General features: G+C 39.2%; 1 protein-coding gene across 1 annotated transcript; it reads left to right on the forward strand.

Annotated features, from left to right (window-relative positions):
• The first annotated feature begins 13,391 nt into the window (after nucleotides 1-13,391).
• Nucleotides 13,392-14,187, forward strand: LOC147459105 (uncharacterized). The gene has a single exon (XM_086509772.1). It carries the CDS (start codon nucleotides 13,442-13,444, stop codon nucleotides 14,021-14,023), a length of 582 nt encoding a protein of 193 aa, XP_086365898.1. The 5' UTR covers nucleotides 13,392-13,441; the 3' UTR covers nucleotides 14,024-14,187.
• The last annotated feature ends 922 nt before the right edge of the window (nucleotides 14,188-15,109 follow it).

Genomic DNA, 15,109 nt, shown 5'->3' on the forward strand with positions numbered 1-15,109 from the left:
ATCAATACATCTAAAAAACATAATTTACACTTTATTTTACATTTTTTATTTTTTACTAAAATAAAATTTTATTTCTAATTAAAAGCTCAGTCAACTAATTTTTTTATTTTTTATTTTTTTGGGTTTTAGAGTTCATCTTTAGATTGAATTCAAGGCAACTTTTTCAATAAAGAAGCCCAAAATGGTAAATGGCTCATAGATCGTTCTAATATAGAACAATATAGTTTAATCAAAATATAGTTCAATCCAACTATATTTCAATCAAACTACTAACATCAAACTACTAACAAATTAAATGATACAATGATTTTCTTGATGTGGCGCCATATTATTTGTCGGTTTAATTGGTGGTGTTGTATAATATGCCCGATTAAAGCATATTATGTGTACCCCGTATAACGTACAATGCAACTTAGGTTGGAAGAAGCAACATTGTTATGGCTACCTTGAAGAGTGCGCAGCGTGTGCGGAGTGCAAGGGAGAAGAAGAGTAGAGATGAGCACGATATGGGTGGACCTCTCAATGAGGGTTTCTAGAATTGCTTCACTACTTATTATTGTTGTATATGATCAAAAGAATAGGTAAGGCTAGTATGGTCAGTGTGATGGGTGTCCGGCCAGTTGGAATGAATCCTACCAATCTCCCACTTGAAGGCCAGCATGGCCCAAGTGGCCTATGTATCTACATATGTACAGCCATGAAGCAATCCTATGGCTTCACCCTACACCCATCATCTCCATGCAATGTGCAAACCGCTCAAAGGGTAGGCTCTTCGAGAGAGCATCTGTAGGGTTTTCATCCGTATGAATCTTGACCAACTTTATGCTCTTGCTAGATAATATGTCATATATAAGATGATAACATACTTCTACGTGTGTTGACTTAAAGTGAAAGACAGAGATCTTTGCAAAAGCAATCACAATCTAACTATCACAATGCAATACTGGAGTCTGAGTAATGCTAAGATCTCCCAAGTGGGAGATTGTTAAGTATGGAGCCTCATTTATTCCTTGTCATTTTTAGTATTGAAAATGCACATTTGTAAGGCCCCATTTATGAGAAGAAGCCATTATGCGTGAAGAAAATCACTCACCGAAAAGCCAAAATTTCCACAGCCAGTCTTGAGCTTTGGCTAGTCAATTTAAACTAACAAAGGATATGTGTCCAAAGAAACAAGAGAAGATAGCCTATATGTCTAAAGTTGCTACTCTCTAATGTATGCTATGGTTTTGATAAGGCCAAACATTGCACATGAAGTGGGAGTTATAAGTAGATTCATGGTACAATCCAGGTAAAGAGCACTGTCAACCTATGAAGTGGATACTTAAGTATCTAAAAGGGACAACAACAAATGCTTTGTATTTGGAGGCACTAACGTTTTCTTGCAAGGGTCAAGAAGGATTGTTGGTCTAAGAAGAAGAAGAAGGTTCAGTCTTAATACAACAAGCCAACATCGGAGGCCAATGTGGTAGGCAAAGTAGAGCAAGATGCTCTAATTCTCTCATTGGACAATGTGTTTAATTCTCGGATAGTAGATTTCGGGGCTTCATTCCATGCGACATCACACAAGCAGCATTTCCAAGATTACACCAAAGGTAATTTTGGATATGTATACTTGGGAGATGATGAAGATTGTGAAATTGTTGGCAAAGGATAGTTTGTGTCAAAACTACCAATGGAAATGAATGTAAGCTTAAAATGTTAGGCATGTTTCTTCTCTTTTCTCTACAGGAAAATTGGATGATGAAGGTCACAACACTGCATTGTTTAAATGCCTCAGATCCGACAATGGAGGCAAATATTGCAGCCAAGCTTTTGTGTTAGCAATGGCTTTCGAAGGCAAAGTACAACCCCAAGGACACCTCAACAAAATGGCATTTCCAAAAGGACGAACAAAACAATCATGGAGCAAGCACGAAGCATGTGGCTACATGCAAGCCTACTGCTTGAGCTTTGGGTGGAAGCAGTAAGTATGTCTGTGTACTTGATCAACCGGTCACCCTCAACGGCATTGGATGGGGGAATTCCAGAAGAGGCATGGGTAGGTAAACTAGTGAATTATGCATTTCTCAAAGTATTTGGGTGTGAGGCTTTCATGCACATAGATAGAAGCCTAAGGTCAAAGCTAGATTCAAAGTCCAAAAAGTGTTTGTTCATTGGCTATGGAGAAGCTGGCTTTAAATATCACCTATAGAGTCTTGAAGAAGGTAAAATATTTAGAAGTAGGGATATAATTTTCAATGAACAAAATATGTACAAAGATTTTTTGGGAAGAAAACAAACAAATGATAAGTACATGGAGCTTGAGGGCAGTGAAGACTCAAGAAGTGCAAACGGTGACAACATGCAACAATGTCAACGAAATGGGGAGCCTCAACCTATTCCCCGAAGATCCACAAGAGAAAGTAGATATTAAAAAAGGTTGGTACCTTCCTATAACCATTTCTTCGTCTCAGATCCTGAAGAGCCGGAATCGTAGGAAGAAGATATGCAACTCAAATTCAAAGAAGAATGGATGAAGAGCATGCAAGTGGAGATGGACTCATTACATGACAACCAAACATAGCAGCTGGTTGAGTTTCCTAAAGGTAAGCGGGCACTACAGAACAAGTGGATGTATAAGTTAAAGGAAGAAGAAGGTGGGAAGAAAAGGTACAAGTCTAATCTTGTGGTGGTAAAAAGGTTTTCTCAAAAGAAAGGTATTGACTTCAATGAAATTTTTTCTCCTCTTGTAAAAATGAACTCATTTAAGCTTGTCTTAAGCTTTGTGGTTGCTCATGACTTCAATTTTGAGCAAATGGATGTAAATACGGCATTCCCTTAGGTGACATTGATACTTGAATTTCAATTGGTGGATGTTGGATCACGGATTCAAAAGATGCAACTCAGATCACCGCGTTTACACAAATAATTTGGGAGATGGGAAGTTCATCACCCAATGTTGTATGTTGATGACATACTGATTGCAAGTGCTAATATGTAGGATATCAAAGATTAACAGAGAAGATGCCTAGATCTTTTTCAATGAAAGATTTAGGTGTTGCAAAGTGGATACTTGGTATGAAGATATCAAGGGACATAAGGAAGAAGACACTAAAGCTATCTCAAGAGGATTACATCAAAAAAGTACTAGAAAGGTTTGCAATGCAAGATGCAAAATCGGTTTCTACACCTTTGGTTGGTCACTTTAAACTAACCAAGGATATGTGTCCAAAGACACAAGAGGAGATAGCCTATATGTCTAAAGTTCCATATGCTTCAATGTTAGGTTCTCTAATATATGCTATGGTTTGGACAAGGCAAGACATTGCACATGCAATGGGAGTTGTAAGTAGATTCACGAACAAACCAAGTAAAGAGCACTGCCAAGCTGTGAAGTGGATACTTAAGTATCTTAAAGGGACAACAAAAAATGCTTTTTTATTTTGGAGGCATTGCCATTTTCTTGCAAGGGTATGCCGATGCAGATATGGCAAGTGAAAAAGACACTTGAAGGAGCACTGCTAGCTACATCTTCACAATTGGAGGCACAACAGTAAGTTGCGCTTCAAAGCTGCTGAAAGTGGTCTCACTTTCTACCATAGAAGCAAAATATGTAGCAATGGTGGAGGCAAGCAAAGAGATTCTGTGGCTTCACAAATTCTTGGAGGATCTTGGATACAAGCAAGACAATTGTGTCCTGTACTATGACAGTCAAAGCGTCATTCCTCTTGCGAAGAATTCAGCCTTTACTCAAGGACAAAGACATTGAGGTGAGATATCACTTTATACGTACTCTTTTGGAAGAGGGACAACTAAAGCTAGGAAAGGTGCACACAAGTGAAAATCTTGCAGACATGTTTACAAAAGTAGTCAACAGGTAGAAGTTGAGCTTTTGCTCATCTTCAATCGACATTCAAGGATAAGAAGCCAGGATGGAAAGCAGTTACAGGTGTAGTGTAGAGATTAGTCTCCAAGTGGGATATTGTTAAGTATGGAGCGTGATTTACCCCTTGTAATTTTTAGTATTAAAAACGCACATTTGTAAGGCCCTCGTTATGAGGAGAATCCATCATGTATAAAGAAAAATCACTCGTAAAAAAACCAAAATTTCCATGGCAATCACCAAAATATTCCTTTTTGCCGGAATATTATGGCCGAACAGCGGTCAAAAAGTGGTAAAAAAATGATCGATCGGTTGGCCAATTGGTCAGTAGTCAATGGTCGGTGGCCAAATTCAAGACGGATTTGTCTTCCCAAGGGTGGCCACACATGGGTGCATTGGAGAGTGGACTTGCCTACACAAGGGCGGCTACACATGGTTATCTCTCATGAGAGAGGACAAACTCTTTTGGCCTATAAAAGGAGGCCTTTTCTACACACATTTTGTATTTGTGAATTGATACAACAAGGTGAGTGTGAGATGGTGAGAGTGAAGCAAGGCGGGAACTCTATTAAGGGTATAATTCTTTTGTAACCTACTTCTTGTTTGAAGTACTAAAGTCATTGAGTGGTTGCTTTCTCGTGGATGTAACCCACATTGGGTGAACCACTTATATTGTTTGTGCTCTCTCTCTTGCTCTCTACTCTATAATCTCTTGTGTGTGAAAATTTGTCTCTCTCCATGAATTAAACTACTCTACTATCTATTTAGCCTCGTCCTATTTCCTAACAGAGGTAACCACACAGCTTCCTTGCTTTAAAAAATAGGAAAATATAGCTAAATGTGGATCTTTGACTATCCACACAACTTGCATAATCCGCATCCGTGTAACCCACAATGGATGCATCACCATTTCCAAAGCGTAGCACTTGTCTGTTGTACCTTTCAAATATCTCAAATTGTGTTTTACCACTTCCTAGTGCTTTTTGCGGATTGACCACCATACATTTGCTAACCATTCCCAATGCAAAAGCAATGTCAAGTCTCGTGGCTACCATGGCATGCATAAGAAAATTGTGTGCTAAGTGACTCTTTAGATTTCCTTGCGATGAGCATATCATCAACATAGAGTATAAGGATGATGAGGGTACCATCAATCAACCTCTTGGTATACAAGTAGTGATTGTCATGGCTCCTTACATACCCTTGGGGCTGCATGTACTCATCAAATTTCACGTACCATGACCTTGAGCCTTGTTTTAGTCCATACAATGCCTTACACAAATTACACACCAATTCTACCCTTGTATGTTTCCTAGACTTGACTTTGAAACCCTCTGGCTGCTTCATGTAGACATCCTCATCAATATTTCCGTGAAGAAAATCCATCTTCACATCCATCTAAAAAACTTCCTTGTCCTCAATGGCTACTAGTCCAAGCACAAGATGCAGTGTAGTCATCTTGACCAGTGGAGAACAATTCTCATCAAAATCCATACCTTTATTTTGCTTGAAACCCTTAGCAACCAATCTAGGCTTATACTTAGGCTCGTGATCTTTTGTCGTGTACTTATTTTAATGCACCCATTTGAAAGGCAAGGCTTGTTGCCCTCTGGAAACTCTATCAATTTCAAAGTTTCATTAGCCATAATTAATTTATACTTAGAACGCAATGCCTCCTCCCACTTCATGCTATCTTCCATCTAAATAGATTCTTGGTACCAGGTAGGCTCTCCCCATTTAGTGACCAACAAAAAGTCAAACCCTGACGGAAAGCTCTCAAGGGCATGAGATACACATGTCAATCTCCTCACTGCCTAACTTTTGGACTTTGCTCTCTCAAGAACATCACTAGCTCTCTCTAGAGCACTACTAGTGGTAGGTACATTGCTAGTAGTTTGAGCTATTTGCATAATTGGACTTGAAGCTACCTCCTTGAATCTCACTTTGCGATATTCAACCTCTTTCATGGGCTATCTATGCATCTTTGATTCATTACAAATCACTTGTGAGCTGCAAATAACTCTTCAAGATTTTGGTGCTAGAGATGATAACCCATATCTCCATTTGCACCGTAGCCAATGAAGGAGGAATCCCAAACTCCGAGCGAACTTTTTTGAGCGATGATAAAATCGAGCGAGTTATTGAGAGGTAGCCCTGCAAGTTTAATGGATTTTATTAAGATTCTCCCTTTCAAGAAACGTGAGGAGACAAGCATGCACATTAGTCGATGCAACATTAACTTTTTGCCTACAGTCGACCTTCAATTTTGTATAGTAAAAAAAACTAAGCTTAATGGATTTTTTCCACTCTCTCTCTCTCATTGTATAGTTAAAACAATCTCCCTGTGCTGACGCAGATTATTTGAGGGAATTAACACAAGAGCGTTAAAAAAGAAGAGTGTATTCACTTTTACATTTAGTGTGTGTATATATATATATATATATATATATATATATATATATATATATATATATATAGAGAGAGAGAGAGAGAGAGAGAGAGAGAGAGAGAGTAAAAGAAGACTCTATTCACTTTTTACGGTTTTTTTGGCAAAACTCACTAACAGTGAGTGATATATTTAATCCAAAAAGAATTACAATCGCATGCCACTCAATTTTTTGCCTGCGGCGGGAGGAGGTCACCCCTTCCGCCTCCTACCTTGGAGGAGTTCTGGTGACCACTGTGCATTATCTCTATAGAGGGAGGGGTTGTGCAGTGCATGCTTGGAGTGGAAGTTTGATTGCGAGGCTTACTTGCAAGGATCGGTGCCTTCGTTGGATGCACATCATTGATTTGAGTTCGACCTTCACAGAGTGTGGTGGTTTGCTGTAGGTTCGTGCGCTGAAGGTTGTGGTCGCAAGAGGTGTGGAGAGGTGGTTCAAAGGCTGGTCTATTTATTGCCTCGGGGTTATACCTTCTTTTGGGATGGCATGCAGGCCTCTTAGAGGGTGATGGAAACATTGAGCTGTTTGGGACGTTGTTAGGCGATAGGAGGGATGCAAAGCATGCACATGTTATCTGCAACTGTAGGTTCTTTTGGCAGTTACTCGGACAGTCTGGTTGCTTTTGGATGTGGCTCACAGCGAGACTTGGGCAGTTGTTTGAAGGTTCAGCTGCTCGGTACAACATTGAGGAGGATGTTACCCGGTTACAGTAGGTCGTGTTCGCTGATGGACTGCTCCCCTGTGTGCTAGCTGGTTGATCTATGGCAGGGAGTTGATGTGGGTGGAGGTTGTGTTCTTTCTTCTTGCAAGCCAATGGCCTGATGGTGTGAGGTGTCTCGCAATTGTGCTCTCCCCGCCAAGCATGAGGAAGAGATGATATCTAGCCGGAAGCTGGTGTTCTCTATTTTGGTGAATGGCCCTTGGGTGGCTGATGATGGAGCTTTGGGCTTCTCCCTTCGTGTTGACTCTTTTCAGTTTTGCGGATTTCTTGCATGGACGAGGGCCTTTTTGGTGGCAGCCATAAAAGCTTCCTGAGCCAGTTTGTATCTTTCAAGTGTGGCTCCCTGTTTAGTTGGTATTTCCTTGTGTCATGATTTACTTTTTGTCTCAGGGTTGCTTCCATGTTAGCCAAGGGTTCAGAGATGGACGTGTTCTATGTATCGTCTGCACTGTATGGCGCTCCATGGCTTGGTATGGGCATGGAGTTGTATTTTTATGTTTGTTTATCTTTTATAAAATCACTCACATAATGTGAGTTTGGGAAAAAAAAGTAAGTAGGTGTGCATAAAGTTTTTTTCTAGTCTTATCACTGGGAGAATCAACCGAGATTCCCACTTGATTATTGTGAAAAGACACCAATCCCTCTTGAAACTCATGTTTGTGTCTTGACTGAGTATGTGATGTGGGAGGGTGTGCACGATCCACATGGCCACAAACCACTTTGTTAGTGTTGTCTTTCTATTTGCATTAATTCTGATTGACTACTCTCTCCAAATCATCATGTAGCTCAAATCCGTATATCCTCCAAATTTCCTAAGACACTGATACATAATGTGCCTCTAGATAGCTCTTAATTTTATCAAGAACACATTCACTCATCTTGAAGCAAAATTGTGGCTCTGTCATGGCCACATGCTTATAAACATATTTTACAGTTGTTATAGTCAAGCATATCTTGACATTGATGTGAGCTTATATCTCAATGAGAGAAGTGGATTGTATGGCACAACCCACTGATTATCCAAATCCATTTTTTTTATAGCACAAAATTTCCATCATCTTGTCGCATGTATGTTGGATATCCATCACCATCAATGCAAGATTAAGCATAAAACTGCATGGATATTAGATCTACACCTCCTTTCCACCATGCATGCTGCATTTTGATTCAAAACACCACATGGATTGTGCATGTTACAATGCATTATAACATTGTGCAAATTAGGGAACCCGTCTTTGTCTGGTAGCTCAACCCAAACCATTTTATTATAGTGTGAAACATCAATTGGCTTGTACTCAAATGCAAGTATCAACAAAATGTGAGCATGAGGAAGTCCTCTTTTTTAGAATTCTATCACGTTGACATGCCCAATGACATCTTGAAAAATAGAACCATGTATAAGCAAGTGTATCAAGTATAAACTTATGATAAAAGACTCCTGATGTCAAATAGGACGATCAGAAGCAATTTGCCCTAGCAATAAGGCATCATCAATCTCTTTCCAACGTGGATTGCATGTGAAAGTTATAAATAGGTCTAGCTTCCCTCGCTTACGCACAATTGCCATGGCTTCTTGATAGAGCTAATACATATGTCATGGTCCACCCACAAAAGATGAAGTCAAAACAATACTTTGCGACATTAATGCCTGTCACTCCTTCCATCCCATCCCTAGCTGCCACCATGTTTGCAAGGCCTTGATAAGCTTTGATATGAATTTACCTTTGATGATTTCTCAACGATAGTAGCTTAGACTCCTCAATCGTACTATAAGAATCAATAATGTGTTGCTGCAATAATCTATCCCCTCGCAAAAGACACTCTTGGTGTCACTTCTTACTTGTAGCCTAAAGGTATAATACTGATTTTGAGTCATAAAGCATGTCCTCCTTTCACAATTCCCACTGGCATCATTGTCAGAGTTAGAATTATTATTGATATTGAGGAGAGGTATGTATGGTGCCATGCATCTTCTCCTCTTGGAAACAACAAAACATATAGTATAGGCATATATGAGCGATGCAAGGAAGAAATTCTTTTAAGGCCTCCTTCATGGTATTGCAATAAAATATCACAATGCCCTCAATTTCTTTCATCTCCATGCCCAAAAATAATTGTTGCAACTTCTGAACCATGGGGTACTAGGTATTGCTAACCATTTGAACGTGCTTTAGTAATAAGCATTTGGAACTTAGGTGTTCTAGAACTTTATATCATTCTAGTGGCATGACAAAAGGATACAAAAGTAATTTTCATACGAGTTCTCATGATGTATCATTGTCTGCAAACTTTGCAAAACATCTCTATCTACATTTGGTACATGGTGTAATCTATTATTCAACTCATTATCTGTGTCACAAAAGTATAATTGTGCAAAGCAAGGGAGCTGATCTATTGTTTCCCTTGGAATCATAGGCCCGATGTTATGGCAGACAGATCCATGAACTTTAAAGGTGTATTAACCTCTACCTCGAGCAAATTGCTCATCTACATGGGCACCCAATGATGCAAAAGCTAATGCATTATCATATTCCCTTATGTTTTTGAGAAATCTTTTGCTTCTAGGAGTAGTCCCCTGCATCAATCCTTTAAGCTCCATTGGTGGACCACTTAAAGCAAGCAAAGACACTTTGCCTGATGAGCAACAATACTTTTCAACAAATCTTTGTATTGACCTCCCTTCTGTCTTCCAAGAAAAAGCACCACAAATAGAACATCCAAATGCCAAGATGCCCAAGCTGTGGAGTAAGCATTTCCCATGGTAAAGAGCAAGCATGGAGCTATGCTTTAAGACCAAGGAATCTAGATACATAGTATAAAAAGAAAGGCTATATTTCTCAGCTTTGGAGAAATCACCCTCTCTAAGGGCATTGTGAGGATCTATGTGAACATAGTATAAAAAGAAAGGCTATATTTCTCAACTTTGGAGAAATCACCCTCTCTAAGGGCATTGTGAGGATCTATGTGAACATCTTGTAAGGGTCTATTAGTTTCAATATTGTAGAGATTCTTTCAGAGCGTGCATCAGTTGGTCCTTGCTCATTGATTATTTTTAGAGGGTGCATCATTTGGTCGTTACTCATTGATATAAACCCTTGATGAAGAGGGGTCATTTGAAAAATCAACCCCATGTAGAGATGTTCGAGCCCTAGACCTTGTGATTTCTCGTCTTGCTTTTCGAGTAGCATCACACAATCTACTACGTCTTGCATGTCTAGGAGTCAAAAAACGTGGTCAAGAAGACACCATCTGTTTCAAATAGAGGACACATTATGCTACTAACCACGATATAACATCATTCTTATTCTTATTCTCACTAAAATCAAATTAACACCTAACGATTTCACATAGATTACATTACACATGAACAACACACATCATCATCATCATAGTATAGAAAAAAAAACATTCTTAAGAGAATCAATCGTTCTTAACATCATGTTATCACCACCAAAACATTATAAGTACCATAGCTCATTACTCAATAAGAGCTTACCTATTGGGTGCATTACTTGGTGCACTTGGAACACTTGGCATAACTATACAATTAATCCTTTTGTAAATAACATTCAAACGACTAACATCTACTTTCAAGGACTAAACTTCATTCCCTAGTTTGGTTACTTGCTCTTTCAAGGCTTCAACTTGCTCCTTGTGCTCTTTAAAGCACAAAGAGAGTTTCTTCATTATCTCATATCGAAAGGTTTCAGTAAACCTATAGAGCTCATGTTGATTAATCTCCAAACGTCTCATCGTTGAAATCAACTCTTTTCAAAAAGTCTCTTGGTCACTTCCACTCAAAGGTGGTTGAACCTCTTTCCAAATTTTACATAAATATTCATTGGACTCATGTTGATTAGCTTCATTGCCTTCAAAAAATCCTTGAATAATCTCTAAACGCTTTGAAGAACCTTCACCATCCCGATAACCTTTTGATCTAGCAAGTTGCTTTGTAGCTTGTAGACTATTACAATCTGGAGGTGTAAGCATAATAACCTCATCAACATCATGTCCTCCTATAGCAGCAATTGGAGAACCACTAAAAGGGCTATCCATCACTACAAGGAAATATGAACATGGCTTACTTAGAGCTCTACATCTATTTAATTTAGTCTATCTACATTTATCAATGAGTTTATGTATCCATTTTTTAATATCCACCTACTTTTAAATTCTATTTATCAATAATTTGATATTTTAATGTATTTCTTCTGTGCTTCAATGTATTTTAATGTATTACTTTGTTTTTGCATCGATATTTTTTCTATTTTGTTTTTTATTTTACTCTATTTTTTATTGTTTTACTTTTTTGAAGTGATAATATACAGATTCTAGATTATAAATTAATGTTTTTTTTTTAATTCAAGGATACTGTTTTATTTTTTTCTACTTCCATTTAATAGTATGAAGATTCTAAATTATAAATTAGAATACATATTAATATTAAACTGTCTACTTTTTTGTATTTGTTAATTAATCCATACAATTTTTTTATTTTATACCTATTTATTTCATTATTACTTGATTTTTGTATCAATTTTTAAATATTTTTCACCTTTTTGATATTTATCCATACAAATTTGTTTTTTATTCCATTCTTTCTTCATTTTTGCACTAAGATTTGTATTACTCAGTATTTTTTTAAACTATAAATTAAAATTTATTTGTTCTACTTTGTTTTAATAATATGAAATTTCTAAATTATAAATTAGAATACAAACTAATAATAAACTATCTTTTTTTCATTTAATTTTGTATACTTTTATCTATATTTCACTTTTCTATAGAAAATTTTCAAAAAAATCTTTTTTTTTCAATTTTACTCTTTTTAAATTACTTCTATCTATGTTTTTTTGGTTCCACTTTTTTGAAGTAATATAAAGTTTTTTTATTACTTTTAAATTAAAAATTAGTTTTCTTTTTTCTTATATTTTTGATAATATACACTGATATTTTTTCAATTCTTTTCTTTTGTTTTTACTTTGCATTTTTTGAAATAATATAAAGTTTTTAAATATTACTTCTAAATTACAAATTATTTTTTTCTTATTTTTTAAGTAATTTACAATAATATTTTTTCAATTATTCTTTTGTTTTGTTTTATTATGGGTTTTTTTTTCAAGGAATATGAAGTTTTTTCCATTCACTATAGATATCTGAAACAAAAAGGTTGCCATGAGGTCGAGGTAGAGAGAGAGAGAGAGAGAGAGAGAGAGAGAGAGAGAGATTTGTTTGCGAACTATTAGCAGGTTAAAAACATATATTGCTTAGAAACTCTATCTTTACTACTCTTCAAAGGAGGCAACACTAAAAAGTAAAAGGCTTAAAAATTATCTTTACCCGACAAAAAGGGTGGTCTCCAATAGGGGTTGACACTCGCAACGTGAAGAGAAAAGCGATGGCTTCATTGAGAGAGGATTGCGAAGATGCGTTAATAGATTCAGTGAGAAAACACTGCTGAGATGAGCCGCATAAGGGTCGAGTGTGTGTGAGAGAGATATAATTGAGGGTCGAGTGTAAGAGAGAGAGAGAGAGAGAGAGAGAGAGAGAGAGAGAGAGAGATAATTGAGGCGTTGTTGAGATAATTGAGGCGCATAAGAGATAATTCTCTCCCTCTCTCTCTCTCTCTCACACACACACACACACGTACATGTGTTACACGCTTGAGTTTGATGTCCCTTGGGATTGTTCTTATGACATTAAAACTTCGTTTTATCTTTCACTTATTCTTGTCTTCTTCTTATTCTCACGAAAGTAATCTAGGGTACCCTAGATTACTTTTAGAACACAACCCCCCCCCCCCCAACCCCGCCCAAAAAAAAAAAAAACCCCAAAATTCCCCATGCCCGTGCCACTTAGTCCTGGGGCTTGTAGAGGATTGCAAGTTATGGGGGTTGTCTATATTCTATGTGATATGGGGTTGAGGGGAAAATAGCCCAGATTCTTATAAAATAGGCCATCAGGGCTAATGTGGAAAAAAAAACCATCTAAGCGCCGAATTCCATCGCCTAAACGAACAGTAAGGAGCGAGACGATCGAGATTTGCACAGAGGACAGTTTGTGAAAGTCCATAATAGCGGGCTGAATAGATCTGCACGTGTTTTGCTTGGCGATGAATAGTACGGTCGGCGGCAAATCTGCAGCGCCTCTAGGGATCGAACCCGGGTCTGCAGGGGGTGCCCTCAGGAATTTATGGTCGGCACTTCTATAATTTCCAGCGTTCTCACTCTAATAGTCCAAAGGCTCGCGTCGCCTCCGCGGTTGGCCCTGGGCACACGGTGGACTTTCAATGCAACGGGACAGCGTTGACGAGCAGATGCACTGATAATAAGGAAAGTGCAGCAGGAGCATTCTAATTAAAAGGCTGGATGATGATGATGATCGGGGCAAGTTGAGAGGGGGCGGGGAGGGATGCATTCAGGAGAGAAAGGTAGCGGTGGTGGTGGTGGGAGTTGTTACAAAGGCGTGCGCATGCGCAGCTGGGGCAAGTGGGTTTCGGAGATTCGCGAGCCCAACAAGAGGTCGCGGATATGGCTGGGCTCCTACTCCACGCCAGAGGCTGCCGCCCACGCCTACGACTACGCCGTCGTCTGCCTGCGGGGCCCGCAGGCTGCGCTCAACTTCCCCAACTCGCCGCCACGTGTCCCTCCCCATCTGCTCAGCGGCCCCAGCCTGTCGCCCAAGCGCATTCAGGCTCTCGCCTGCGCCTTTGCCGCCGCCTTCGACGCCACCCCGCCTGACAGCAGCGTCGCCGCTGCCACCGCGTCCACCTCCCCTGACCCGGACTCAGACACACAGCCTCTGCAACTTGATCAGAGTCCATCTCATCACAGTTTTAGAGTAGACTCCAGTGACGATGCTGACCACGACGAGCCAGGCAGCACTATCGTGTCACGCGTCCGTGTGTGCCACGACATCGATCCTCCGGCCCCTCCCGCTGACAATGATCCCGAGCACAACGACCCCCTCAGCGACAGGCTTTGGTCGTTTTAGCTTTTACTAGCCTACTTAGGACAGTCACTCTCTCGCTTATGTACAGTCAAAGTTCCATGTTTTTTGGCCTTGAGGCTTGTCTTACGACTCGAGTGTACATAGAAGAGTGTTTCCTCTAAAAATAGTTTGGTAAGAGAATAATGCCGAGAAACTTTTAAGTTGAATCTCTCTCTCTCTCTCTCTCTCTCTCTCTCTCCACTTGAACTAAGGTCGGATCTAAACTTTTAAGTTCAAACTCTCTCTCTCCTCTCTCTCTCTCTCTCTCCCTCTCCATCCACAAGTAGTCGGAGTTGGACTAAGGTAGCATCTAGATAAGAATCACTTTTTGTGTTAGCAAGAACCAAAGGCCCGCCTGGTGCCTCTATGTCGCGTATGCAATTAGGACCTCAACTCAGATCGCATCTAAATAAGACATTAGTTGTGTTGTCAATACTTTTAAGCTCTCTCTCTCTCTCTCTCTCTCTCTCTCTCTCTCTCTCTCTCTTTATCGCGTGCAAAAGGGCTTTTTTTAGTTTTGGACTTTAGCCTTCAAGTCGCAGATTGCGACACGTGTAATGGGTTCCCCCTTCTGCCATATTATGTTAGTAGATGTGTGTGTATGTGTGTGTGTCTCTCTCTCTCTCTCACACACACACACATTCACACACACATGTGTGTGTGTTTCCTCTAAAAATAGTTTGGTAAGAGAATAATGCAGAAAAACTTTTAAGTTGAATCTCTCTCTCTCTCTCTCTCTCTCTCTCTCTCTCTCTCTCACGCGCGTGCGTGTGTGTGTCTCTCTCTCTCTCTCACACACACATACACACACACACACACACTATATATATATATATATATATATATATATATATATATATATATCTCACACACACACAATATGGATAGTAAATTTCTTGTCTCTTTGGCCAATTTGGTCCTTATTAAATTCTCTCTCTCTCTCTCTCTCTCTCTCTCTCTCTCTCTAAAGGATTGAAAGTAAGGTTGCATTACCTTTTGTGTTCGCATGATTCGAAGCCCCCTTGGAATCTATTCTCTCCCTCTCTCTCTCTTCTCTCTTCTCTCTCCCTCTCTCTCTCTCTCTCTCTA

This window comes from Adiantum capillus-veneris, chromosome 4 (assembly GCF_014529385.1).
Source record: "Adiantum capillus-veneris isolate H3 chromosome 4, ASM1452938v2, whole genome shotgun sequence".
In the NCBI taxonomy this organism is placed as follows: Eukaryota; Viridiplantae; Streptophyta; class Polypodiopsida; order Polypodiales; family Pteridaceae; genus Adiantum; species Adiantum capillus-veneris.

Bases quoted from the DNA above. Each gene is read 5' to 3' on its own strand.
- LOC147459105 (XM_086509772.1), top strand. From the start codon at position 13,442: ATGCATTCAGGAGAGAAAGGTAGCGGTGGTGGTGGTGGGAGTTGTTAC.